General features: G+C 36.9%; 1 protein-coding gene across 1 annotated transcript in view; it reads right to left on the bottom strand.

Annotated features, from left to right (window-relative positions):
- The window catches only part of SHCBP1L (SHC SH2-domain binding protein 1-like), a 63811-nt gene that overhangs the window by 33260 nt on the left and 16526 nt on the right, over nt 1–14025 (bottom strand). The window contains exons 3-5 of the mRNA XM_006872556.1: nt 11228–11442; nt 9975–10061; nt 9684–9902 (exon numbers count right to left, since the gene is read on the bottom strand). Of these exons, the coding sequence (XP_006872618.1) occupies nt 9684–9902; nt 9975–10061; nt 11228–11442 (521 nt within the window). The remainder of the gene's footprint in view (nt 1–9683; nt 9903–9974; nt 10062–11227; nt 11443–14025) is intronic.

The following is a 14025-nucleotide window of genomic DNA, read 5'->3' as shown; positions in this document are numbered from 1 at the left end:
GCGGTTCTGTCAGGCATCCGTGGCTGTTCTGATCCTTCCCCTGCTTGGTCTCACTCAAGATTCTGGCTCCTGGAGCAGCTAAGCATATTGAATTAGAGAGTAATGGATTTCTTGCTTCTGCTACAAATTCCCCTAGCTGTAAGCCTTCCAACCTTCTAAACATTCTTTTGTTTGTGATTCAGAGTTCTGGGACCATCCCCTGAGCCTGGTTGGTCCTGTATTTTGTGTTGTTGCTGACGGAGCTCCTTACTGCCCTTCCACCCGATCCGCCATCTTGTTTGTTCTCCTATATGATCCTTTTTATATGTTCAGCTTGCTTCCATTTAATTAAGGATTTTTTTGTCTGTATCCATAAAAGATACTACTCTTTTCTGGTGATGACTTTGTCTGACTTTGGTATCAGAGTGATGCTGGCTTCATAGAATGAGTTGTGAAGTGTTCCCTTCTCTTTTATTACTTGGAAGAGTTTGTGAAAACCTAGTGTAAATTCTTTAAATGTTTTGGCATTCACTAGTGAAAACATCTGGTCCTGGGATTTTTTTTTTTGTATGTAATTTTTGCTTACTAATTAAATATTTTACTTGTTACAGGCCTGTTCAGATTTTTCTGTTTCTTCTTCAGTCAGTTTCAGTAGTCTTTTTCTTTCTAGGTGTTTTTCCATTTCATTTATGTAATCTAATTTGTTGACATACAATTGTTCACAGTACTCCTTACTGTTCATGATTTTTATTTCTGTGCAGGTTTTTGTGTGGGCTTAGGAAACCCAGTTCCTGGAGTCTTGGGGATGGGGCTGGGGAATAAAGCACTGGACCGCAAGGTTGGTTTGAACCACAAGGTGGCGGCTCAAACTCACCAGTGGTTCCTTGGACACCCTATATAGTGTCACTATGAGTTGGAACCAACCATATAGATGGCACTTAATACAATAACATACAAGGTCCATCTGAGTTAAAACAGACTCAACAACACTTAATAACAACAATAGTATTTCAAATTAGTTTGTAAGTACCTAGAATGAAATTGTGGGATCAGATGATCAGCTTTATAAGAAAGTGTCAAACTGTCTTCCAAGTGGTTGTACCATTTTGATTCCCATCAAAGTGAATGAGTGTTTCTTTTGCTATACATCCTCATCAGCAATTGTTACTGTCTGGGTTTATTATTATTATTTTAGCCATTCAGTTATGTGAATCCTGGACCCTGGTGTGGCACTGTAGAGTAAGCACTTGACTGCTAACCATAAGGTTGGTGGTTCAAACCCACCAGCTGCTCCTCAGAAATCCTATACAGGGTTGCTATGAGTCAGAAATGACTTTACAACATTCAGCAAAAACAACATCATGCAAGTTTCAGTGTGGTAGGCACTGAACTGCTAACTCCAAGGTCAGTAGTACACACCACCAGCCACTCAGAAACCCTATACAGGTCACTATGAGTTGGAACCAACTTGATGGCACACAACATGTGTGTAGTGGTATCTCATTGTTTTAATTTGTAATCACCTAATGACAAATGAAAGGCGCTCTGGTAGCGTAGTGGTTACGAATCGGGCTGCAAACTGCAAAGTCAGCAGTTCGAAATCACCAGCTGTTCTGCAGGAGAAAGATGAAGCTTTCTGCTCCGGTAAAGATTTACAGCCTTGGAAACCCTGTACAGGGTCACTATGAGTAGGAACTGACTCCATGGTACATAACCAACTAACCAACCAACCAATGACAAATGAAGGCGCTCTGGTAAACGTAGTGGTTACACGTTGGGCTGCTAATCACAAGGTCACCAATTCAAAACTACCAGCCATTCTACAGGAGAAAGATGAGGCTTTCTGCTCCTGTAAAGATTACAGCCTCGAAAGCCCTATGCAGGGTCACTATGAGTCTGAACTGATTCCACGGCACACTAGCGCCACCGCTACCACTAATGACAAATGAGGAGTCCTGGTGTGGTGCTGCAGGATAATGTGGACTGCAAGGTCAATTTCAACTGCAAGGTCAGCAGTTCAAATGTACCAGCCACTCCTCAGAAACCTTCTATGGGTCTCTTAGGGTTGAATCCGATTGGATGGCACTTATCAACAACAGCAATGACAAATGAAGAGTCCCTGTGTAGCGCAAATGGTTAAGCTAAAAGTTTAGGGGTTTGAACCCACCCAGAGTGATCTTAGAAGAGTCTGAAAACCCTATGGATTGTAGTTCTACTCTGTACACATAGGGGATAGGGTTACCACGGGTCGGAATCTACTCAATGACAATTCATCTGCTAGGGACAAATGATACTGAACATCTTTTTATGTTTGCCAATTTTTTGTTTTCTTATCTTTGAACTTTAAGAGTTCTTTGCATATTTTGGCTACCAGACCTTTATCAGGTATTTGTGTTGCAAATATTTTCTCCTAGTCTGTGGCTTGTCTTATCATGCTCATAACTGTGTCTTTCACACAGTAGTTTTTAGTTTCAATCAAGTCCAGTTTGTCATTTTTTTCTTTCATGGGCTGTGCTTTGGATGTAGTGTCTAAAATCTCATTGCCAAACCAAGGTCATCTAGATTTCCATCTATTTTATTCTAGAAGTTTCATAGTTTTTCATTATATGTGTAAGTATGAACAATTATGAATTACTTTTTGTGAAAGGTATACGATTTGTGTCTAGGTATCTTTTCTCACTTGAGTTTCTTTTGCTATTTTAAAAAATCAATAGACTACATTTATGTGAACCTATCTGGGTCTTTATGTTTATAGTGGATTTTCATTCTGACTATCTTCTGGCTTGTGTATTTAGACAGTTCATATTTGATTCCTGATATAGTTGATTCTTGATATAGTTATTTTAATATATCAATTATATGTGCTTTAAAATACTTTTAGTGCTTTTCCTAGAGTTAGCAATATAAAAATAACATTTAAGGCTATGTAAAAATAAACACTATACTAGTTCACATTATATCAATGCCTTATAACAGAATATTCCCAGCTCCTCCTTGTCCCTTTGACATTGCTGACATTCATCTCACTTAATCTGCATGTCAAACCATGCAATGCATGATTGCTACTAAACAGTTGTATTTTAGACTAAGAATAAGAAACATAAAATATTTTACTTTTATGGCTTCTCTGATCATTTATATAGATCTGACCAAATATGTAGATTGGAGTGTTTGACCTTTATCACTGTTCTTCCCCTGAATAATTTCTTTTAATCTCCCTTGTAGGGCAAGTCTGCTGGTAATAAATTCCCACAACTTTTGTCTGTTTTGTCTTTATGTCTTCTTCAATTGTGACGGATCATAAAATTGATACAGAATTTTTAAGTTGGTGATTATTTCTTTCAATATTTAACTCTATTCTCAACTTGCTTACAGGATTTCTGAAAAGAAGTGTTAATAATTGTTCCTGTATAAGGTGGTGGTGGTGGTTGTGTGCCATCTAGTCGGTTGTGACTCATAGTGACCCTGTATTGAGTTTCCAAAGCTCTAAAGTTTTGCAGGATCAGAAAGTCTCATCTTTCTCCCGTTGAGCAACTGGTAGATTTGAACTACCGACGTTTCAATTAGCAGCCCAGCTAGCGTCGTGGTTATGAGTCAGACTGCTAACCTCGAGGTCAGCACTTTGAAACTATCAGCCGTTCTGCGAGAGAAATATGAGGCTTTCTGCTCCCGTAAAGATTTACAGCCTCAGAGCCAACTCCATGGCACACATCCACCACCAGGACTCCTTATTCCTTTCTCTATAAGGTGCTTTTTCCTCTGACTTTTTTTCAAGATTTTCTCTTTTGTTTCTGCCGTTTGAGTGTGATATGTCTGTTGTTGTTAAGTGCCACCGAGTTGGTTCCGATCATAGAAACCCTGTATAGAGTTTCTAAGAAGAGGCTGGTGGGTTTGAACTGTCTCCCTTGTTGGTTACCAGTCCAGTATTTATCCTATAGCTCCACACCAGGACTCACACGTACACACACACACACACACACACACACACTCTCTCACACACATATGCTTTGTTGTTGTTGTTCAGTGCCATTGAGTTGGTTCCCAACCACCAGAGTGACCTTATATATAGAATTTCCGAGGAGCATTGGTGGGTTTGAACTGTCAAGCTTGCGGCTCAAACTGATCTTGCAGACCAGAGCATTATCCTGCAGTGTTACACCAGGACTCCATATGAACATATGCTTAGGTGTAGATTTTTTTAGTTTTTATTTCATGACCTTCCTGGACCCATAGTTCGTCATCTATCCTTAATTTTGGAAAAATCTCAACCATGATTACTTTAAATATTTTCCTGCTCCATTTGCTTTCTTCTCCTTTTGAATTCCATTTATGCATGTTGTTATTCCTGTTAAGTGCCATCGAGTCATTTCTGACTCATAGTGACCCTGTATAGGGTTTCAGAGGAGCAGCTGGTGGGTTTATCTTCCAGTGTGCACACCAGGACTTCTGTATGCATGCTACATTTATTAAAATCATCCTATAGCTCTTGACTGTTCTATTATGCTTTTTAAATCTTTGCAGTTTAGGCAATTCCTATTGACTTCTCTTGAAGCCTACTGATTCTTTCTTCAGCCAGTCTGGTCTATTGATGAGCCTATCAAGGGCATTAATTTCTGTAAGTTTTTAAGTTCCAGCATTTCCTTTTGATTAGTTTTCATCTTTGGGTTTATATTATCCATCTGTTATTGTATGTTATATAGTTTTACCTTTAGAACTTTTAACATATTAATAATTGTTACATATCCTGTCAGATAATTCCAAAATCCTGAGTTTGGTTCTGATGCTTGCTTTATCTCTGCAGACTATTTTTTCTTGCCTTGTAGCATTCCTTGTTAATTTTTTGTTATTGTTGAAAACCAAGGAATGTATTGGGTTAAAAGAGCAAGGTATCCATAGAGGCTGACCTAGCCACTGGGGGCTAGAGCTGAGAGTAAAGTGGCCAGTTGGCCTGAAGTGGGGGGAGACAGGTGAGAATTCCCAAACTCGCAGATGGTACCCATTTGGATGACTTGCTGATCAGATCTCGATCACTGGACGATAAAGAAGTTTGATACAGGGAGCAAGCATAAAGTTACAATTTGATGAACTGGACCTCTGCTTATAGATGTACTTGCTCAAAATTCTAACGAAAATGGAAGGATTCTTCATCTCAAGAATCAAGCTTTCCTCCTCAGTGTACTGGGTTGAGAGGGACAGGCAATTTAGACACTAGCCATCAAAAATGAGGGTTATAAAGGCATGAAGTGGGTGACTTACAAGCTGTCATGAGTGTGCTTAGTTTCAGAATGAGGTGGGTAAAGTAGAATCCCCACTGAATTGTTTTCCTCTTTTCCAGATGGGCCTGGTGAAAGGGGCTGGGGGAGGATAGGGATAGGATTTTATGGTGACAGTCATTGTTATCAGAACTAATTGTGATTGTCACAACTGTAAATGTAGAAGATGTGTAACTAATGAGTAGTTAATCTTTCATTTCAGTAACAGAGACCCTAGAACCACCAAGAGGGAAGAGCATGAGTAGAGTGTAAGAGGGGACAGCAGAGATACTAACAGACTGAGCATTTATGGGCAATATGCTCTAGCAATTCTGGATTCTGTTACGTTCTTCTGTGGATTGTTGGTTTTTTAGCAGGTAGTTAACTTGTCTGGCCTCAAACCAAAAACTGTTTTCCTTGAGGCATCTAGCAACTGACATCAGTTCTCTCAGATTCTCTGTCTCTTTTTGGCATGTTTCCCTAACTACCTCCCATGACAGCACAGTTTAATGGTCAGCCAAAGATTTTGGCATTTTATGTTCAAATTTTAGAACTACAAGTTTTCAAACTTTCAGTAATCTTCCTATCTAGCTACTTTGCCAACCTAGAACTTTGCCTTTTGTCAATAGAAACAGTAAGACTGTAGTTTTTATTGCTGTCAAAGTTAAGAGAATCAAGGAGTCCTTTCAGACACAATTTATAGATTCTCATTTCTTATCCATTCTAGTTTCTATCTCTTATGAATTAAATTTTTTCATTGTTGCCTACTTTGATCATTTGATAGTGCTTTAAAAAAGTTAGATATTTAAAATATATTTTGTCCAGAAATTATAATTGTTATCTTAAGAGTTTTTTTCTCAATCAATTCATTTCATTATTCCTGGAGATGGACTCTTAAAGTTTCTTTAATTTTTAAGATGAGGGAATTCTATGTGTTGCTTTATGACATTATAATCCAAAATCTAGTAACTTGTATTTAAATTCAACACATCTAATATTACTTACTTTAAGAAGTTTCAAATCCCAATAACAACAAAATATAAAAAATAGGCATAAGAATACAATTCTTATGACTTAGCAAACAGGTCAATTTTTTTTGGAAATACAAAAAGGAAAGATTTAGGCTGACATTTAATTAGTAATTGAGTTTAAAAAAATAACTCAGAATTCATAAAGACAAAAAACAAGCAAGGAAGGAATTAAATAACTCAGTATGAACTATAATTCTTCTGCTCCACTTAAGATTTTCCATGAAGTTTGTCCTGTTTTCCCATAAGTAAAACAAAAACAGAAATATGAGGGTAAATCAAAAAGTATTGCTACTAGGGTTCCATTTCATACATGTACAGGTTTACCTCAAACAAAACATGTTTAAACATTTCTCTGTGATCAGTAGATGATTGCAGAAAAGTCCTCAGTATTACATTTATCTTAGTCTAATTGTTGTTGTTGTTAAGTGCTGTCGAGTCAGTTCTGACCCATAGCGACCCTGTATAGGGTTTCTGAGGAGTGACTGGTAAGCCTGAATTGCCGACCTTACAGTTCAAATGGTTTGCAGTCTGGCGCATTAACCCACAGTGCCACACCAGGACTCCTAGTCTCATTAGGTGCCTTCTAAAATAAGGTTCAATTAAAACAGTGGTTTCATGTGAAAAATGGTATGGCACTTCATTAATAAGTTGGGAAGAGCAATATCGTGTGGCCCAGAAATCTCTTTAGTTGCTATATAAGAAATAAGTGCCATGACACAAGTAGATAGATCTATGAACACCCATGTTCACTGCAGCATGAATCACAACAGCAAAAAGATGGACACAGCCTAAATACTCATCAGTGTAAGAATGGATAAATAAACTTTTGTTCATACACACAATGGAATACTATGCAACACTGAAGAACAATGGTGAATCTATGAAATACCTTATAACATGGATGAGTCTGAAGGGTATTACCCTGAATGAAATCAGTCAACCACAAAAGGTTGTGGGAGGGCAGGCAATATACAAAAAGAAGGAGATTGGTAGAGGAATGATAAAGACAGGTGAAGATAGAGGGACATTAAAGGGGATAGAGGTAAATACTGTTATATACACAACCCTGAAACAAGTGTTCTACATGGAGAGACACACAGGCTGAATGGGTATGGGTGGGAGAATGGGAGTATATCCACAAATATATAAAGGTTTGATGGGGATGTTTGTATATATCTTTGCTACAAGCACACCTATCAATGTCGTAGAGCATACAGCAGACAAAATGATGAGAACTTCTTAGACATTACCAAACATCTTGAGGCAACGAATTGCTAAGGCCTGAGGGAACACCATGGTCAATTGGCATAGTCCACAAAGGCAATATTCTACATCCTACTTTTTAAGACTGGGAACTTAAAAGCTCACGAGTGGCCATTTAAGATGCAACTGTTGGTCTCTTCATGTGCAGAGGAAAAAAGAGTGATGAAAACTGAAGATGCTTTGAATCAAGTAGTCCAATGGACTAATGGAATACTTGAGCATGGAACACTAATGGAACACGGGAACAGTCTCCATTACTCTGAAACCAGAAGAACATGGTGCCCAACTACCACTACTAAGTGTTTGGAATGAAATCATGTTAGAAGATCCTGTAGAGTGGGAGACAATGTGGAACAAAATTCAAAATTATGAAAAGACTGGGTTAACTGTTCAGAAAGATACTGGAGGGATCCAAGACTATGGTCCTTGGCTATCCTTAAGATTAGGAATGGAACTCATTCTCATGGTCCAATTTTCAACCAAGAAGTGGGTAGATATATAGGGGGTGGGGGGGAACCTGGTATGGTGCTGTATGATAAGCACTCGACCATAAGGTCGATTTGAATCACAAGGTTGGCAGTTCAAATTCACCAGCTGCTCCTTAGAAACCCTATACAGGGTCCCTGTGAGTCAGACCAACTGGATGGCACTCAAAAACAACAACAGCAACACCAATGAGGTATGCTTAAGATGGACTGGTCAATTATTCAAGATCAAAAGGGAAATATTTACGTAGGGGCAAGACTCAGGGGTTGGGATGGAGGGCTGAATGAAAATAGGAGTCACAGGGAGGAAGTGGGATAACTGCTGTTGCATGGAAGGGATTGAAATCATTGAGATGAAGCAAAGTGTGTGATATGTTGGATGTAAAAACAAAACACAAAAAACCAACCACTCACAAAGAAACACAGTTATAAAACAAAACAGTGGCTTCCAGAGGCAATATTCTGGGCCTGTTAAATTAAAAGCAGAGAGGTCAGCTCAGAAGGTTATGGTGACTGTTTTTTTTTTTTTTTATTCCCAAGGGATCATCTTGATAGATGTTTCTCAAAGGGCACAAGACAATCACAGGGGCTTATTATGAAGAAGTTTTAAGAAAACTGAAAACTGCATTGGTGAGAAAAAGGTCAGGAAATTTGCATCAAGGAATTTTTTTCCCAATATGGCAATGCAGTTACTCATTCTTGAAGGGTGGGGTGGGTGCCACCAAGTCAATTCTGACTCATAGAGACCCTGTATAGAGTTTCTGAGTCTGTAGATCTTTACAGGAGCAGAAAAAGCCTCATCTTTCTCCTGTGGAGCAGCTGGTAGATTCAAATGGCTGTTAGTAGCCCAGCTCGAAATCCACTACACTACTAGGGCTCCTTCAAGGGTAGCAAGGGTTAACCTAGAAGAATTTCAATGGGAAATTTTACTCCACTCACCCACCATACAGCACTGATCTTGTCCCTTCAGACTTCTTTTTGTATCCAAAACTTAAAAAAACTTTGAAAAGGAACATGATTTTGAGTCCTTAAGGATGATGGTTTTGAAGTGGTGTAAATAGAGTAGCACAGAATTCTCCAGGGAGGATTAGAGAGATGGAAACACTGATGGAGGTTATGTCTACAAGTAATAATTTCACATTTTGATATTTTTATTTATTAAAAATAGGATTTTGTAGCAATACTTTTGACTTACTCTTGTATACTCCTTTTTACTGTACAGTAATATATAAATATTTGAATACATTGAGGTATTCTGAAGAATAATGCTTATTAAATCTACATATCTAGCATCAAAACCAAGTTATAAATATGTGGTTAAAAAGCTGGAATTATGAAGCAGCCAATTTAGTCAGCTCTTACTTACTTTGCTTCTGTGGAGACCTAGACTATGTCATCTTTTCTGATGGTTGGCCAAGGTCAAGAAGGCAAAGATGAAATATAATTACTGGATTTATGAGATCCTTGCCTCTCCAAAACAACCCCAAATATTCCAGTGAATTCAACTAATATAAAATAATTTTCCAATATTGATAGTTTCTTTGTTAGACATAAGTGAAGCATTTAATTTTAGTCTCTCTTAATCAGAGTAACATATATAATAAGTTAAGTAATACTAAAAAAGAATGACACTGTAAAATTTTGGCTCCATTTAAAAAAGAGCACATTATTACCGCAGGCGTAAATCTTCCCACATTTTCAATAATCCACACAGCATGACTATCTCGTAGTACTTTTTCCAACATTCAACAGCTTCTGCTGCAGAAGGATCTTCTTTAATATTGCTCTGATACTCGATGAGCTCCACACGCTTGTTTTTATATTTCTCCAAAGTTTTTTTAAAACGTTGTGCAATAGGACCAGGTATTGTTCCATCCTGTATATCGCACCACCTGAAAGGTATCAATAAAATTACAATACTTATCTTCTAAAATGTGTGGGATAATTTTCTAAACTATACTTACAAATTAATTCTTTCTTCAATCAGAGCAGTATAATTCTCACAACTTTCTTCATCATCCCAGTCTCTCCAAAGAAAGTCATAAAAAAACCTAAGATAAAGCAAATTAAGATGATAGACATCAAATATCCACTACTACTATGTTTAGAATTAAAAACATATTCTGATGTCAGAATTCTCCACATGAATCTTAGTTATTTAAAAAAAAAAAATTTTTTAAATAACATATCAATGAGCTAACAATAAAAGGTAAAACTTTAAAAAGTAGATGATCTCGATCCTATTTTTAGGAAACCTTGTGGTGCTATGTTAAGCACTGAACTGCTAACTACAAGGTTGGAAGTTCAAACCCTCCAGCAACTCAGCAGAAAAGAGATATGTTCTGCTCCAATAAAGATGTACAGCCTCGGGAAACCCTATACAGCCTCGCTGAGTTGGAACTGACTTGGTGGCAGTGGGTTTCGTTTGGTTGGAATTCTATTTTAAGTGACTACTGCAGGTAAACTATTGCTTTAAGTAGGATAGTAAATTCAAGTTCCAAATGTTGTCAGCTATGAGTTTTTCCACCAAAGAAATACTGTTGAAGGATTAAAGAAAAAGGAGGGGAAAGTATTAGGGAAACAAAAATGTATCTCCCAAATTCTGTGTTTTTGTTTTGTGTTGTTGTTGTTTATGACTAGTTTTTTTCAAATTGTATCAACTTTTTAAGAAGCATCAAAATATGAATGATGACATCTATTATTTGTAATGTGCTTAAACATAAAAAGGAAATCAAATATACTTGTTTAGATATAGACTGTATTTAATGCTACATATCTCTAAATAAGTTTTTACTCAATTTTTATAAAGTGCAATATCAAGCAATGGCAAATTTTTCATGGCCCATATATAATACTTGTTATTAAGTGCCATGAGTAGATGCTAACTCATATTGACCCTATATAGGGCATTACCGAGGAGCGGCTGGTGAGTTTGAACCTCCAACCTTGTGGTTCAAACCAACCTAGTGGTCAAGTGCTTATCCTACAACACCACACCAGGACTCCATATCATATTCATACTTCTGCAAAAAATGTTTCAACTAAATAATTATAAGTAAATATGTTAATTAAAAATGGGCAAACTGAATCCCAATTCAATTCATCAGTGAACAAAAATTAAAGCAATAAATATTTATAAAGTGCTGATATGAGAAAAACTTATTAAGTCAGTGTTTTGAATATAATTTTAAATTTCAGCTGCAATAAGCCCTAATACCTTACAACTTCCAAGGCTAGAGCAACATCATGTATGTCAGAATCTTGTCCTTCAACAGGATACACTTCCAAGAGAGGTACACTGTGCTCTAGTTCTTCTAAAATCTCACCAACCAAATCCCTTGGAATGTTTGCAATATTAGACGAGAAGGGCTCAGCAACAGAAACAGTCACTTTGAAACAAGGTGATGAGCTTTGGCGCGGTTTACAAGTTACCTAAAGGTAAAATATTGTAAGATAAGTATTTACAAATCAAAGTAAATATTATAGTTCCTTTTTTTACATTTTTACTACTTCTCTGACAATGAATACATAGGATAATTGTAGAACAAAGTAAATAAAATAACAAAGCCATTTTTAAAATGTTACTTCTTAAACACATTAGCTATTTTCAAGAAATTAATTTCATATCTCATTTACATTTCTTATTTCTAAATTTCCAAACTTTCAATTTCATAGATCAGTAATACTTAAAAAAAAAAGGACTAATTTTGCCAGTATTTTTTTTTTAAAAACAACACTATTATCTCTATTACACCATCTGCAAAAGAATGACTATAGAAATATCAAAAAAGTAGAAAGGACATAATCAAAGAATAAAGTTCTTAAGTGGAATAAATTTAGCAGTGGAATAAATTTAGCTTCACAAACAAAAGACTATTGTATTCATTTATCTCATTTCACCACAATGTAGTGATAACCTCCAGCACTTGACTGAATATCAGTGCTTGAGAACCGAGTCTGCAGTACTCAGTGTTTCAAAATTTTAATGAATTATATATTTTATAGGAGCTCTGGTAGCATAGTGGTTACAAATTGGGCTGTGAGCCGCAAGGTTAGCAGTTCGAAACTACCAGCTGGTCCGCAGGAGACAGATGAGGCGTTCTGCTCCCGTAAAGATTTACAGCCTTGGAAACCCTGTACAGGGTCGCTATGAGTCGGAACTGACTCCACGGCACACAACAACAACATATATTTTATATTTATAAATTACATTAAAAATTAACACAATATTATATCTGACAAGAAATCAATTTTGAAAAATTTCAAATGCATGTCCGTCAAAATTATTTTCAGGGATAGTTAAACAAAGAAACGCATTGTAGACAACAGTGTATGTTATATCATCAATATATATGAAACTAATCATATAAAGTAAAGGAAATATCTTTAAATCACCAACCAAACTTTAAAATACAAATTTTATAATTAACAGAATCTGAATTCTTTTCTTTAAAGCAGTTTAAAAATAAACAAACTCTAGTTGCCATCTAAGGAGCTCTGGTAGCGTAGTGGTTACGAATCGGGCTGTGAACCTCAAGGTCAGCAGTTTGAAACTACCAGCTGCTCTGCGGGAGAAAGAGGAGGCTTTCTGCTCCCGTTAAGATTTACAGTCTCGGAAACCCTGTACAGGGTCGCTATGAGTCGGAACCCACTCCACGGCACATAACAACAACAGTTGCCATCTAGCTGATTCCAGCTCATAGCGGCCCGCAAATGTCAGAGTAGAAACGTACTCCTTAGAGTTGGACTATCAGTAGCTGACTTTGCAGAAGTAGACTGCTACACCTTTCTTTAAGGCCTCCAGGTGGATTCAATCCACCAGAGTCTTTGGTGAGCAGCTGAGTGTTTAGCCTTTTGTTCCACCTAGGGACTTATGGGACAGGAAAAAAACCCCATCAAAATGGAGTAACAATTTAAAATTGGCATTTGAAGACCAATTTTATGATCTGCAATCCATATGTGTGAGTCCTGGTGTGAGTTAATGCGTCAGACTGCAAAGCAGTTTGAACTGCAAGGTCGGTGGTTCAGGCTCACCAGCTGCTCCTTGGAAACCCTATAGAGGTTCAGTATGGGTCGGAATCGACTTGACAGTATTAACAACAACAACAAATCCATATGTGTGACAACAAAACAAATATATTCCAAAAATATAGGTATGAAATTTGATATTTAGCTTTATATTTAAAAAAATTTAGCATTGATTTAAAAAATCAGTTTTATACATGAACATACTAGAATCAAATAGTTGCATCAGGTTTGTTATGAAAATAGAATTATTTGACAGTTTCCCATTATCCTCTATGTCCCAGTCTTCAGAATCAACGATTTTTAATTATTTTGACATTTACTTCTATATCTTTAAATAATATGCTTATATTGCTACTTATAGTTACTGGCGATTGGAATGCAAAGATTGGAAACAAATAGGAAGAATCAGTCATTGGAAAATATGGCCTTTGTGATAGAAATGATGCTGGAGACTGCATGATAAGGTTTTGCAAGACCAATGACTTGGCTGAAAGCAGAGACTATCAGAAAGATGTTTACCTGTGCTTTATTGACTACACAAAGGCTTTCGATTGTGTGGATTATGAGAAGCTAAGGACAACATTGTGAAATATGAGTATTCTGGAACACTTAATTGTGCTCATGAGGAATCTGAACCTGGACCAAGAAACAGTTATTCAAACAGAACATGGGAACACTGAATGATTTAAAATTAAAAAAGGTGTGTGATAAGGTTGTGTTCTTTCACCATACTTATTCAACCTGTATTCTGAGCAAATCATCTGAGAAGCTGGGTTATATGAAGAAAAACGTGGCATCAGGATTGGAAGAAGCCTCATTAACAACCTGTGATGTGCAGATGATACAACCTTGATTGCTGAAAGTGAAGACGACTTAAAACATTTTACTAATGAAGATCAAAGAGCACAGCCTTCGGAATGGATTACATCTCAATGTCAAGAAAACAAAAATCCTCACCACTGGACCAGTAAACAACATTCTTATCAA

Source organism: Chrysochloris asiatica, unplaced genomic scaffold (genome assembly GCF_000296735.1).
Source record: "Chrysochloris asiatica unplaced genomic scaffold, ChrAsi1.0 scaffold00203, whole genome shotgun sequence".
NCBI lineage: Eukaryota > Metazoa > Chordata > Mammalia > Afrosoricida > Chrysochloridae > Chrysochloris > Chrysochloris asiatica.
This window is presented reverse-complemented; position numbering and strand designations above follow the sequence as displayed.